The sequence below is a fragment of the Pipistrellus hanaki genome (genome assembly GCF_964339955.1).
Source record: "Pipistrellus hanaki genome assembly, chromosome: 9".
Taxonomy (NCBI): domain Eukaryota; kingdom Metazoa; phylum Chordata; class Mammalia; order Chiroptera; family Vespertilionidae; genus Pipistrellus; species Pipistrellus hanaki.
The window spans coordinates 30,865,975-30,881,283 of NC_140511.1; the positions used below are offsets into that span (position 1 = coordinate 30,865,975).

At 34.6% G+C, this 15,309-nt stretch overlaps 1 protein-coding gene across 2 annotated transcripts in view; it reads left to right on the forward strand.

Moving 5' to 3' along the window:
• Nucleotides 1-15,309, forward strand: part of NOX4 (NADPH oxidase 4) — a 150,790-nt gene that overhangs the window by 69,415 nt on the left and 66,066 nt on the right. For both annotated transcript variants that reach the window (XM_084894647.1, XM_084894648.1), the window contains exons 10-12: nucleotides 1,142-1,306; nucleotides 1,692-1,754; nucleotides 12,838-12,898. In XM_084894647.1, the coding sequence (XP_084750773.1) occupies nucleotides 1,142-1,306; nucleotides 1,692-1,754; nucleotides 12,838-12,898 (289 nt within the window). The remainder of the gene's footprint in view (nucleotides 1-1,141; nucleotides 1,307-1,691; nucleotides 1,755-12,837; nucleotides 12,899-15,309) is intronic.

The window sequence follows — 15,309 nt, forward strand, 5'->3', positions numbered from 1 at the left end:
TGTTCGTGTTAGATTTATGATGTGAAAGTAAGTCGTAAACAGCATGCCTCGTTGATACCATATTTAAAAAATATGTTCACATATTTTACATTTTGTGTATGTGCATTATGCATACACATTATGCATTAAAATATCTAGGTAGTTTTTTTTTTGTTTTTTTTTAACAAACATTGAACTGGTACAATTTATTTGAGCTTTAACTTCCTTTTTAAAAAATGTTTTTTACTGATTTCCAGAGAGAGAGGAAGGGAGAGGGATCGATGGCCTCCTGCACACCCCTCACTGAAAATCAAGCCCCAAACTGGGTCATGCACCCTGACTGGGATTAGACATGTGGCCTCTTGTCTCATGGGTTGACATTCAACCACTGAGCCACTCTGGCCAGGCTTAACTTCCCTTTTATCTCTCTTTAGTTGTGTATAGAGAAGGGTATATGAAACAATGTATGATTTACGGTTAATGGTAGTTAGGCCCTGAGTGACAGTTTGCGGGTAGGGTCTTGCGAGTACTATACCGTTTATTTTATACTTTACTCTTTATTTGAATAACTTGCTATAAGAATCTGTTATTTGTTTACACTTTATTTAAAACTAGAGGCCTGGAGCACAAAAGGGGATGGTCCCTTAGTCCAGCCTGCACCCTCTTGCAACCCAGGATGCCTGGGGGATGTCCGATTGCCAGTTTAGGCCCAATCCTGCAGGGATCGGGATCGGGCCTAAACTGTTAGTAAGACATCCCTCTCTCAATCCAGGACTGCTGGCTCCTAACCACTCACCTGCCTGCCTGCCTGATCTCCCCTATCCACTCTGCCTGTCTGCCTCATTGTCCCAACCACTTACCTGCCTGTCTCATCGCCCTAACTGCCTCTGCCTGCCCCCCTCATCGCCCCTACCTGCTTGCCTGCCTGCCTGATCACCCCTAACCATCTCTGCCTCAGCCCCCGCTGCTATGGCTTCGTCCAGAAGGCCGTCTGGAATGACGTCTGGAAGGTTGTTCAGCTGTCCAGTCTAATTAGCATATTATGCTTTTATAACTATAGATAACAGATTACAATATTTTTACTGTAGTGTGTGAAATAAACAATTAGACAAGTCTTATAATGCAAGTATTTTTTAAAGTGCATTTCAAAAATTCTCTGTAGACTTGGCTTTGGATTTCTGGACCTTTGTGCCTGTATTGTGCTGAAAGGCTTTACAGGTGCATCCGGAGTAATAAGCCAGTCACCATCATCTCCGTCATCAGTCACCCCTCAGATGTCATGGAAATTCGAATGGTCAAAGAAAATTTTAAAGCAAGACCTGGCCAGGTGAGTCAATGTTCAGCAACTTTTAAAATACCTTTTATTCTTTTTTGTTCTTATTCTTGGGATTTTTTTTCATTGATGTTTTAGAGACAGTGGAGATGGGGGGATGAGATAAAGAGAGAGAAACATAGATTTGAGAGAGACTGATAAGTTGGTTGCCTTGGTTAGGACTGGGGATCAAACCTGCAACTCAGGTATATGCACTTGACTGGGAATCAAACTCAAGACCCTTCAGTTTAAGGGCCAACACTCTAACCACTGAGTGAACCAACTAGGGTATACAATACCTTTTTTTCTTACATAATTTTTGAAAATTAGCATACAAGTGTCATATTAGAAAATTAAAACTTCTCTCTTAGTCATTTATAATTTGTTTGTTGCTTTTCAGTATATTACTCTACATTGCCCCAGTGTGTCTGCATTAGAAAACCATCCATTTACCCTCACAATGGTAAGAAACTTGTTTTTTAAATTTTTTTAGAGAGAAATACATATCTTACTTTTTTATACTCTACCTCATTTTAAAAGTCATTCAAGGCTATCACAAGATCCTTGTTTAAGTAAGCCATCTTTTTGCAGAGAAATATGATTATCTGTACAGAAACGTTGTAACTATTATTATTTTATGCTATTTTAAAAATCAAAGAGTAATATATTTAAAATTTATTAAATCTTTTTTTATTCAAAATGCATATATTTTTTTATAATTGCACTTTTTCTTTTGTGGATTATGTGCCAAAATATAATCTGTGCATGATTTTCTTTAAAGAGACTGAATTTCTTTAAAGAGTGGGGTTGAGGTAGATGCATAAGAAAATCCAGTGTTTAGACAAGAAAAAGTCCAGTGTCATTGATACCCATCCTACAAACGGGGGAGAAAAATGAAAATAAGGTAAAAAAAAAAAAAAAGAAGTAAAATGAAATAATAATGAAGGGGGCTAGCTAATTAATGGAATCACCAAATATTTTTGCACATGTTTAACATTATTTGATGCATTCTAAAAATGGCATGAGTAAATAATTCACAAGTAAATAAGATAAAATAGGAACTTTTCCTCATTTTCCCCTTTTCAAATTATTTTCTTTAAAGTTTAACATATATTCTTCTAGACATTTTATTCTACAATTTGGCAAATATAGGTTTTTGACATATTTGATGAATTGTTTGTTTTATAATTTTTTCTTTTCACTCAGCAATATATTATGGGAAACTTTTCATGATACTTTTTATATGTCTCACTTTTTTTAATGACTACATAATATTTTATAAGTTATTTAGTATTCCCCATTGATGATAGGGATTAAGATTTTATTCCATTTCTAACTAAGGTAACAGAACAGGGACTGCATGTTTAAGTATGTGCTTAAGATATGCAAATAAAATTGAACAAATTATAGGGTGAGGAGATAGATACATAACTGGTTTGACACCAGTGCTGAGATGTAGGATGGAAAACTGCTATAAATTTGATATGCCTCTTGAGAATAGTATTTGGGGAGAGAGAGAGGTCAGAAAAAAAATCTACATTTAGAGGATAAAAAAACCAGAAAGGGAGTGTTAGATGATTAAAGAAAAAAGAGGTTATTTAGATAAATAATTGCAGTTCTTTAAAGGAAAAACTTTCTTCATTGTTTCAAATTTCGCATTCTGTTTAAATGTAATAAAATTATTTATTATTGATTATGAGAAAAGCATGGTGGTTACCAAAGGGAAGGGAGGTAGGGGATAGTAAAGGATAAAAGAAGTCAAATATAATGGTGATATAAGAAGATTTGACTTTGGGAGCTGGGCACACAATACAATATACAGACAATGTATCATAGAAATGTACACTTGAAAGCTATATAATTTTATTGACCATTTAATTTGAAAAAATAATATGTGGTTTGGCATCTAGTGAAATAACTAACAACATTCTATTATATCAAGAAATATTTAAGTTCAGGAAGGAGTTGGATGAAGGCAAAGAGATTGGATGCTTAGAATTCTATATTCATGAGATTTTATCAGACCATATGTGCACCCTACTTTGCATAGGTCTAGGAAATGGTTTGTACCCTTCCCAGATTTGGAGGAATTAATAGCTGGCTCACTTATACTATCCCCAGAGGAGCTAATCTTGCTGCTGTCTAGAAAGGAATTTGAGTAGAGAAAACATTTTTAAGCTAAATTTTACATTATGCTCTTTTGTTAATTTACTATTGTTGACTTTAGACAGACAGCAACCAGATATTTCTGCAGAAAATTGGATTTATTCAGGAACAACAAAGAACTGCAATTTGGGACATATTCTAATAGTGAACCACATACAAAGAACGAAAGAGAAACTTTCTTTTACAGAGGAAAAGGCAGTTCAGAGGGGTTATAAACAAAGTGTCCACTGAAGGAGACTGGGAGTTTGACGTGTAGTGGCTTTTCATTGGCTGAGTTGTAGCAGTCTTTCATTGGCTAAGTGGTTGCTGGGCAAGGAGAAGATTCTACTTCTTCCTGTTGGACATGGAAAGTATGCCGCTTCCTTTTTGGGGTAATTGGCTGTAAGTGGTGAGTGAGTAATCCTCCTATGGGCTCTCACAACTCAAATTTAAATGAGGTTTCTGTTTATTAATCACACTATGTTTTCCTGCCAGTTCCCTTCCTTTTGTCCAATTAGTTCTATTTGGCACTTACATGTAAAATGCTTCTTAAACATTTTCACTAGAAAGGGTTCCTTTGAAATAAACAAAGCAAAAAATTAATTTCCTATGTGCTGATTCCCACTAAAAAGTGTGTACAAACCCTATCTTTGTCAAAGATAATAGTCCCTACGAATTAAATGCTTAAGAAGTTCCTTCCTCAACTTTGAAAATATTATATTGTTTAATTTTTGCTATATTTCTATGACATGTGTACTACAAACTATATTTTATGTAGAAAACAACGTGACTTCAAGAGATTAAATAAAGTCACACTGCTAGGTGGTGGCACAGGCGAGATACAGACCTGCCTGGCTGAACTGCGTGTTGTCAGCTATTCTGCACAGTCTCTCTCTCACCTCACCACTCAGTGATGCTCAGAGCATTCATATTTCTCAAACTCTTATTGGTCGTAGATATACTTGTTGTTGGTGTCAGACAACAAAAAAGAATTACCATTTAGGAGAGAACTGTACTGAAACTACCAAGAGGCATCTTCAAGAGAAATATTCAATTGAAAGTTTTGGATTTTCTGTAGTTCTAAGTTCTTCAAATACTGTGGAGAGTTAACAGTCATATAAGTTTCCCTGCTAAAAAAACTGTGACAGTAGAAGGGAAAATAAAATCTACAAAATATGCACAGAAGCACGAAAGCAATTTTCACAATTTCAGTCATGGTAAAGCTAAATTTTGAGGACTGATTTAATTAGATACCCAAAGGTTGGAGTTTTAATTTCTTGAGGTGCTTTAGCATTGTTACACTTGACATTTATTTTCCTACACAAATACATGATAATTTGGTGGGTTTTCCTAAAACGTTGTGGTTGTTTTCTGCTATTGCACCTACAAATCTCCGAGGGCAGAACCAGCAGGCATTTGTTTGGTGGTAAGACTGAAGGAGAGAAAAGGTAATCCTATACTATTAGAACATGGATTTTGGAATCCTAGACAGTTTGGACTGGAAAACTAGATCCCCCACTTATTAGTACTATATAAGGGGTGAGATAATTAACATATTTACCTTTGGTTTGCTTCTTTATAAAATGTGGGTAATCATAGTGACTTCTCTATGGAGTTACTGTGGATAGGACTTTAAAAAGATACAATAAGTGCTAATCATGAAGCTTGGCATATAGTAAGTTCTCAGTAAGTTAGAAATTGTTATCTACTGTCTCGTCCACATTTTACCTTTCATAATTTGTTGACACCTCTCCATTTTTGTTACCTCTCCCCATGACACCTTTGCTATTATGATTTTTATTTTTATTATATGCTATGGTTGTTGTTTTAGATAATGAGTGTAGAACCAAGACAGGATTAAATTGATTCCCCCCCCCCCCCCCTCATTCTGCAGCATGAACTAACTGACAAAGCTCTGGCCACAGTCTGGTTTAGAAGCAGTTATTTCGGGGACAGATGATTTATTTGCCTCTTGTGGTTTACTAGCAGTAAGGATGACAGATGGACCTTTATTGGCTGAAAACGGGTAGAATTTTACGTGTTGTTCTTCAACTATGTATTGGATCTCTAAGTATTTTCCAGCTATACTCTGTAATTGCCAAGTTTGGGTTTTCTACCAAAACAAACATTTTATTAAAGTATGCTCTCATCTAATTTAGATGTAGGAATCAGGTATGATTTTAAAAAGCTCAAACTTAAAACATGAAAACTACTGCTTACTACAAATTGTAGCTTCTCTTAGTAGTTAACTGAGTCAGACATTTGTTATGCTTATTGATATGTGTCATAGACTCTCAAAGAAATAATGCACAATATACTTTTTTATGGTGGTAATAGATTGAAGCTTCCATAAATATATCTATATCCATTCCTTATTATTTTAATTCAGAAGTACATATAACTTTCCTGACAGCTGTATTCTAAATTGTGTGAATCATGACTCTTAAGCTTGGATAACCTAATTTCACATATTTTTCCATGAGTCAGAGGCAAGTTTAGCTGTTAGTTTGTTATTGTCTGTACTCTAACATAGCATGCTTTCACTTGCCATCATTATTCTGCTTTGTGTTTTTAATCTCTCAGCCAGTCACTTTGGGAATAGTCTTTCCAGTTTTCAATGAAAACCAGACAAGAATGGCCATGCATGGCTTAAAGATTGAAAATATTTATTTCATTTCATGGATTTAAATATAAGCAGGAAAGCTGCTTTGGTGGTTTGGATCTTGTGTCTTGCTTTCATCTATCTAATTCTTAAAAATTGCTTTCCTCTAGGGCTTTACAAATCTTTTAGCTTAGACAGCTTAGAAACTCAACTAGGATAGATGACAGGTTAGCAAGGCAATAAAATCTCTTAACTAGACCATGCACAGTGGTGGAAGTTGCCACAGAAGGTCACTAATGTTCATGAAATATAACAGGACATCTGAATTCTCTGTAAGTTGAACAGCATCTAATTGCTCAAGTCTGTCTCTTTTCCAGGGAAAAGGAATATATTTCTTCAGTGCATAATGAGAGCCTGCATGATAAATATGACCTTTAATAGTCAGTGTATTCAGAGCAAACCTGCTGTTTAATAGTAAACTTGATTTATTCAGTTGGTATTTTTCGATGCCTCCTTTAAACTAGGTATCAAAGAGAAAATGATGGATAAAAGCCATTTCTTGACTCACATCTCCTTCCAGCCTCTCCCCCATTTTTCAGTTCTTCGGTTCCTTTTCTCTCATTCTCTCTTAAATTCACCAATGGCTGCCCACAGAACTCTACTAAAACATTTGCAAGGTCAACATGACCATGTTATTGCTAAATCTAATGGTCATTTCCTAGTTCTCACTGGGCTTGACTTCTCAGAGCACTTGCACAGCTGTTCACGTGCTTTATTAACATGTGTTCTTCATTTTGCTACCAGGACATCCCACTTACCTGGTTTTCTCCTCATTTTTCTGACTCTAAAAAAAAAAATTTTTTTTTTCTGTTCCTTGTCATTCCCATGACCTCTAAATATTAGAATACTCCAGTGTCCATTCCCAGAAATCCTTTTCTCTCCAACTAAACTCACTTCTCTGGTGATCCTATTCAATCTTATTTGTGTATTATCATCTCCCAAATTTATATTTCCAGCTCCACTTTAACTCTAAAATTCAAGGTCATATATCCAATTGTCTACCCAAAACTTCCACTTGGATTTCTAAAGAAAACCGTAAGTTAGCATGTCTAAAATTTAATTCTTAATTTTTAGCCTTTCAACTCCATTCCACCCATACTCTTCCAATTGTCTTCAGTTAGTGCCAAGTTGTTCAGGCTGAAAATCTGGAGGTAAACTTAACTTGTATCTTTAAAAAAAAAAAAAAAAAAAAAAAACCTACGGTCAACAATCTGTCCACATATGTTCTTATCTCTACCTTTAAAATATGTCCATAATTTTCCAAAATATGTCCAATCTGCTACCATCTGCATAGCCTCCTCGTTGGTCTCCCTCTGTCTGCCCTTACTCACCTATTACGTAATCTTAAGAAACAGCCAGGATGATTATTTTAAGATGCAAATCAAATTATGTCATTCATCTGTTTAAAAACTTGGTAGTTTTCACCCTGAGTTATACTTGATATATATTGGCTTGCATCTGTGTGAGTGTGTGTTTGTGTGTGAGTGTGTTTGCGTGTGTGTGTGTGAATGGAAGAGGTGATGTCAGAGGTCAGTGTGGCTGGAAATACACTAAGAAAAAGGAAGGGTGGTAGGAAATAATATCAGAGAATTCCTGAGGCATCAGATTATGTAAGGACATGGACAGGGTTTTGCTTTTACTTTGAGGAGAGAGCCATTGGAGGGTTCTGAGTAGAGGAATGACATGTCTAGCTTAATTTTTAACAGAATCACTCTGGCGGCTATGTTGATATTAAATGAAGTGAAGCAGGAAGACCAATTAGGAGGCTGTTGCGGTCATCCAGTTGAGGTATGATGATGGCTTGGCCCAGAGTGGAGCTGGTGAGAAGTGTCAGATTCTTAACATATTTTAAAGTTAGAGTTAATAGGATTTCTTGATAGACTGGGTATGGAATGTGAAAGAAATAGAAGACTCAAGCTTATCATCAAGGTTTTTGGTCTTAGCATCTAGAGCTGTGTTAACTGAGATAGAGAAGGCTGTGCCAAGAGCAGATTATGAGGAGAATATGTAGAGCTCAGTTTTGGACAGGTAAATTTGAGATGGCACTTAATGTGTCTTTAAAAAATATTTTCTGTGCCCTAACCGGTTTGGCTCAGTGGATAGAGTGTTAACCAGTGGACTGAAAGATCCAGGTTCGATTCCTGTCGAGGGCATTTACCTTGGTTGCAGGTACATCCCTAGTAGAGGTGTACAGGTGGCAGCTGATCAATGTTTCTAACTCTCGATCCCTCTCTCTAACAATTAAATAAAATATATTAAAAAATATTTGCTGAACTAATGAATAGCAGGCATTTTGGCTCTACTTTCCACTGTACTAGTTATCCCTGCATCTAGAGCCCTTTTTGTCTCACCTCTGTTTATCTTTGGGTTTGTGGACTGGTAATTGCCTGGCTTGTACTTGCAGTCAGGTGAATCTGGGGTCCAGTTATTCCATATACAGACATGAACAGTTCTTTTTTTAAACCATGAGCCCACACCCAGCCTCTTTCTGAGAAGTAAGATTTCTCATCATCATGTCGGGAAGATGGACTTGCTTCTCAAAGTGGATCTCCTTTTTGAATGTAGACTAGTTAAGTCAGGAAATAAAGGGGCAGGGTCATGTTTTAGTTGATCCATATTGGTTTAGGTAGATTATTACAGTGGATCAGGAGAACCATGGAATATAATGTTGGAAAGAAATTGGAACAAATGTGGTTGGCCATATAGGAAGGAAAATAACTGGGTGTTTATCCATAGGGGGGGACCAATATGAGATTGCTATGATCAGACCCTTTCTTTGGTACACTTATTTGAAAGGACTTGAAAATTGATTGAATGCTGGCAAGAAGAGAAAGATCTGATATTACTTTGGGGTTTGAGGCTTTGCTCTCATAAGGATTTATAAGTTCTATGGCCAGACATAGGAGAAGGAAGAGAATATAACTTGGGAAGTAAAACAACAGCAATTTGAGATATATTACATTTAGAGTGAATTTCTGGTGGGAATGTCTAGCAGGAATAGAAAATGTGAAACCAGATCTTTGGAAGAAAGAGCTAACAATAAAGCCCTGACAACAATGATTAAAGAACATTATGTTCTGTGATCATTTCCTCTGGTTTAATAAATTTAAAAACAAACACATTGTGGCTTTTAAATTTCTTTTTCATATTGAGTAAATCCTTGTGCAGTGACATCATTTTTACAGTCAGTTCCCAAATGTAAGATAATTACATAATATCTGTTTATATTTTTGTGGGACTGTTATAAAATCTTTTGAGCACATTAGAATCTCAACTCCATATTGAGCAAATAATTTGAAGGAAAAGCTTTTTCCCCCCTCCAGGATAGCATAGTACACATTTTCTCAGATCTGTTGTTATAAATTTTGTCACTTTATTTTCTTATCCTTAACTAGATGCTGTGTATTCTGATAGTTATTGTAAGGTCTATAAGAGCCAACGCTCATTCTCTTCATCTAGGTAACTTACATGAGACTAAAGGAAGACTCAGCAATGTTTTAATGTTTACTTTCAAATTTAACATTTAAAATTATAAGCATTGTAAAAGCTAATAATAAATTTTTAAAAATAGATGTGTGTGAAATGAGTTCTTACTTTCTATCTTTAATTTAATTTCCCAGAAGTTAATGTTGAGTAATAGAATATTTTATATTCTCTTCAACAAATTTCTATGTTTAGAGAAAAAACACTAATATCCAGTTTTATTTTAGTAATGCAAACTTAACTACACATACTGTCTTACAACTTTTTAAAGAATTGCCATAAGCATATATTTCTTTATTCATGTTCTGAGAGAAACAAGATAGGCATGGATATTAATACTTTATTATTTCTTTCCTTTGAGAAATTTTCAAAACATTCTTAAAAATATTGTAAGGCCATGCTGGCATTGCTCAGTGGTTGAGCATTGACCTATGAACCAGGAAGACATAGTTCAAATCCTAGTCAGGGCACATGCCTGGGCATCATGGATTGTGGGCTGGATCCCCAATGTAGGGCATGCAGGAGGCAACTCATCAATGACTTTTCTCTCATCATTGATTTTTCTATCTCTCTCTCCCTCTCTGAAATCAATAAAAATATATTTTAAAATATATATTTATCATTTTAAAAAATAAACTAATAAGAAAACAAAGAATCACTACATTGTACCTTAAGCAATGTTAGTGTATATGAACATTATTTTGGCAAAGCTACTAAAATGTGATTCTGAGATCTTTAGTCACTTTCAAACCACACATACTGAAACTGTTCCAAGTTACTCTGTGCAGCTCCCCTTCAAATTGGAGGCTATCTGATTGGCCAAAGTCTCTCTTAAAATCTGTCTTCTTAATTCTTAACTAGTCTCAGGAAATTTCTAAAGGCATCATTCCCAAGAATTTGAGGGAAACAATATTGTGTTTTATCTTTTCTAAGCAGATCAGCCTTAAAAGCTATATTAATGCATTGGCCAGAACTTAGAAGGGGAAGCTTTATAGGCTCCTACAAGACTTGAGGAGATGTTATATTAAACATCATATGTAATTATTTTTTTATAATGTCTGTACTGAAAGAATAGAACAGAGGTATGAATACATGGCAAATGAATATGTTTTCCTTTAGAATAATACATTATCAGATTAAGTCAAGCTTGATGTACATGTAGTCACATGAAGATAGACCATTTTGCCCCCTGTTCAATTTTTTTGGCTTAGATCTTTTCATAACCTAAGATAATGAGTGAAACATCAGGTAACATGTGGACAACCATATTGGTAGCTTGGAAGTCTGTTGGTATTCTTGCTTTCTGCAAACTACAACTTTTACTGCATAGAGGGTTCTGGCCAGTCTTAGGCAGCATGAAGTAAAAATGGTGGGTGGCTTTTACGTATCACATCATTTTATTTGGAGATTTACTAATGACAATACTGATTGAGCTCAGAATTATTAAAAACCACAATGTAAATTAAATATTACACTCATAATTATAAATGAAATATTTTAATAGTATATATTTGATTTATTTGAATATTTCATATTACTGCAAGCGGTAACAATCCTAGTAGAAACACTAATTGCAGAATTGTAGTTTGGAAATCTATGTTACATTAATTTCCAGCTCTGAACATTAGATCATATGCTTTTTAGTTTGTGATTTATCATGAGCACAAGATTAATTCCTACATTTTATTTTTTTCACTGATATCCAAGCTCCCTTCTGTGATAAGTCATTTACATATCTTCATGGTATCTTCATCTTCCTTTCTTTCCTCTCCTCATAACAGCCTACCTGATCTGTGTTCATTGGTCACCACAGTGAGCTTGAGGATCTTAGACTTGTTTTATGTAACCCATTCTCTCTCACAGGGCCCTTCAGAACCACTGCCATTTTCTTACATCTTTGCTTTAACTTCAGCCCAGATTCCCCCTAGAGTATTGTACATTGGTTCAATTAATCTTCAATCAGTATGTTTTTTCCTCCTACTCCATTTGATTTCTCAAACAACCCTTATCTTTTGTCACTTTTTTTTTTAAATGGAGATAGTGACCTTTATAGTTAAGAACTATGTAGTTAGATAAATCTGGATCTGAACTCTGCCTTGTCTTTTTACTAGTTCTATGATCTTGAGCAAGTTAATATTTTTAATTTCAATTACTCTATTTCCTTAACTATAAAAGACAACTCTCCAGCGTTATTGTGAGATTTTGAAACTGAAGCACTTAGCACTGTCATTGGCACATGGTACTCAATGACCACTGGGTAGTCACAGAAAGGTTAGATGTATTTTTAAAATTCAGAATTTTGTGTTTTAAAGGGTATGCACATTCCTTATATAAGTTCTCTACTAGGATGTAAGGCAGCATTCTTAAACAAATTGCTATTTCTGTAGGGAAATAATTCTGTTTGAATTTTTATATAAAAATATTAGCCTCTCATCATTACCCATCCATCAATTCAAGTCAGATATTGCCACCGAGCTATAAAAATACTCATTTTTCTTAACTGTTGAATTTTGGAATTATGAATAAGGGGTTGGGATTCTGGAAAATTAAAGGAGACTCTGCATTTTCTTATTTTGAACTATATTCTTCTCTCATTTTTACTATGTGGGTGTTTTCTAGAATTTATAAACATGAGCCACAGATACTGTTTCTTATTTTTGTTACCATAACTCACTCCCCACCCCAAGTGCCCCTGCCTGGGGATATCACTCTAGGTATCTTCTGAGAATAACACTCCAGATAGCTTCTGAGAATTAAAGGAATGAAATAGAAGGAAATGGAATGCTTTCAATATCAGTTTCCTCTTTGGATATGGAATATTTAAGTCACATTGAGAATTATATTTTTCTTTTCTGCAAAATTTGTTAGAGTGTGAAGCATAATATCAGGAGAGAAAAATACATAAAAAATTTTAGTGTACATTCTGCCTGTGTAGTAAAAGCTGTGACCTCTTAAATATTTTAACTCACAAGATATTTAAGCAAGATTTATAGTAAGATATACTAGCAGTTTAAGACTATATTAAATTGTTTTATTTGAATACTTACAGGTTTTTAAAGAAATTTATATTGTCATATTGATTAATTGACATTGCTCTTTATTTCCTCTAATGACTATCTATATATATTTTTATTCCATTGCTTTCTATTTTATATTGATTAGGGGGACTTGCTATGAGACTAAAAGTTGCAATTCAATCGTACCAGGTAATACATAATTATTATTCAGAATTGATTCTAGTATTTATTTTTTGTAGTGTCCTACTGAAACCAAAGCAACATTCGGGGTCCATCTTAAAATAGTAGGAGACTGGACAGGTATGTAGAATATATTGTTTTAAGATACATGCTTTGAAAATAATGAATCATACAATAATTTGTTTCTAAGTAGTAGAATTGCCAGCATGTATAGAAATGTATATATGTTCTTATGCTGTTGTTTGTTTTCTTACACAGTTTTGATATTAAGGTTTTCTTCTTATGGGATGCATTTTAGAATTAGGATATATAATATATTAGTAATTTTTATTTTCAAATCTTCACAGCAGCTTTATTTGTAATAGCCAAAACCTGGAAACAACCCAAACATTTACTAACAGCCGAATGGATAAAAAAATAGTTGTGCTATACTCATATAATGGAATAATACCTAACAATACTAATAAACAAACTATAGATACATGTAACAAAATGGATTAATCTCAAAATAATCATGGCTAATGAAAAAAAGCAGAGTTCCCATGCCTTAGAAAGTATATTGCATAACATTCTAGAAGATGTAGTACATTTTAATAATGTATTATTAACTGTTTGCAAATCACAGGTTTCTGCCTACTTGTCAGATGTACTGGCAATAATGGGAAACTGAACTATTTTTTCCTTTCTTTTAGACAGCATTATTTTTAAATTGATAGTTGGTTTTACTCTTCAAATAATTAACACTTGGGATTGATATCACAAAAATCTTCCAGTCCTTGCATAACCTTTCCTGTGGTATCCACCTATTACATTTCTGAAATAGTGGTCATTTTTAATAGCAGGTCTATTGGAGGTAGTATTTTACTCATTTGTTCAATATATATATATATATATATATATATATATATATATATATATTTTATTTGAGAGGTTATATTAAGAGTTCTATGTAGATAAAAGAAACATTCTTAATATTCATTTGACTGTTTAGATTGATTCCTCAAAGGAAAAGATGCAGGCATAAACATGAATGCAGATGTAAATTACTAAGATATTTATAATTGAGTGCTAAACTGGGTTTATGAAAACTATAGGGAATCAGAACATGTAGTCTAGGGCTATAAGAGAAGCTTCACAGAGAAGATACAATTTGAGCTGAACCTGAAAAGTCAGGGAAATGAGGAAAGAAGTAGGTCACTTAAGTGAAATTCACAGAATTGTCAAAAATCAGAGAAGATAATGATTAAAGCATATTTAAGAAGGGTAAGTCAATCAGCCTAGCAAAAGCAAAGGTTTTGTTATAGGGAATAATATAGAAAATCCTCTTAGGGTCAGCTTGGTGAAGATCTTGAATGCCTAGACAAGATATTAGAATAACATAGATGCTAGGGAACCTTTAAAGAATTTGGAGCATCATAATGAAAACAGTATTAATAACTTGCTAGTTGGATCAGTTAGAATCAAGGGAAGACTATGGTGCTAGAAGCTGGAGGATAGTCAATGGAGAGAGGGGATGAAAACTGGGGAGTAGAAGGAATGGATTTGTAAGCTCAGGTTGAGAAGTTAACATTGAAAAAAAGGAATTAATTTTTGTAAAAATAGGAAGGACAATATATGTATCCTATATAATAAAAGGCTAGTATGCAAATAGACCAAACAGCAGAATAACTGGTTGCTATGATGCACACTGACCACCAGGGGGCAAATGGTCAATGCAGGAGCTGCCCCCTGGTGGTCAGTGCACTCCCACAGGAGAACACCCCTCAGCCAGAAACCGGGCTCATGGCTGGTGAGCACAGAGGCGGTGGCAGGAGCCTCTCTGCCTCTGCAGCAGTTGAACATTGCCCGAGGGCTCCTGGATTGTGAGAGGGCTCAGGCCAGGCTGAGGGACACCCCCCCCACCCCCCCAGCAAGTGCACAAATTTTGTGCATCAGGCCTCTAATTATAAAATAAAAGATAAATATTTTAGGAGGAACAATTGAAAAGCTTATATCACACAGTTAAAAAAAAATGATAGTATAAAATTCTTTGTCTATACAACTGGCTTGGTATTAGAAAGTTGAACAAAATAAAGAACTATGTAACATAGGATATCATGGGAAAACAAATTAATAAAAAGACCTTTGAGCAGTATTGACCTACTTTGAATCATTAAAATCCAGGCTTGGTTCATGTGATAGCATTCAAAGAGCTCACGATAATACTGGGTTAGAAAAACACTGGTATAATTTGAAAACAGTAATTCTTATGACAACTATTTGATATAACCACAATTGTTTTGCACCCTTTGACCAAGAATGAGTGAAGTTCTTTTCTGGTTCAAATATCAATATGGAAAGGATTAATTTCAGTAATGAATGGTAATGGATAGAATTCTACATTTGAAGGGAAACAAACACAATGAAGGTATAATTTAATTCATCAGTGTAAGCAGAAACTTCATGATGGCTTATTGCTAATTATTGCTACTGAGTTTCTTCATATTTTCTACTAGAAGCCCAGTGCATGAAATTTTTGCACTGGGGAAGAG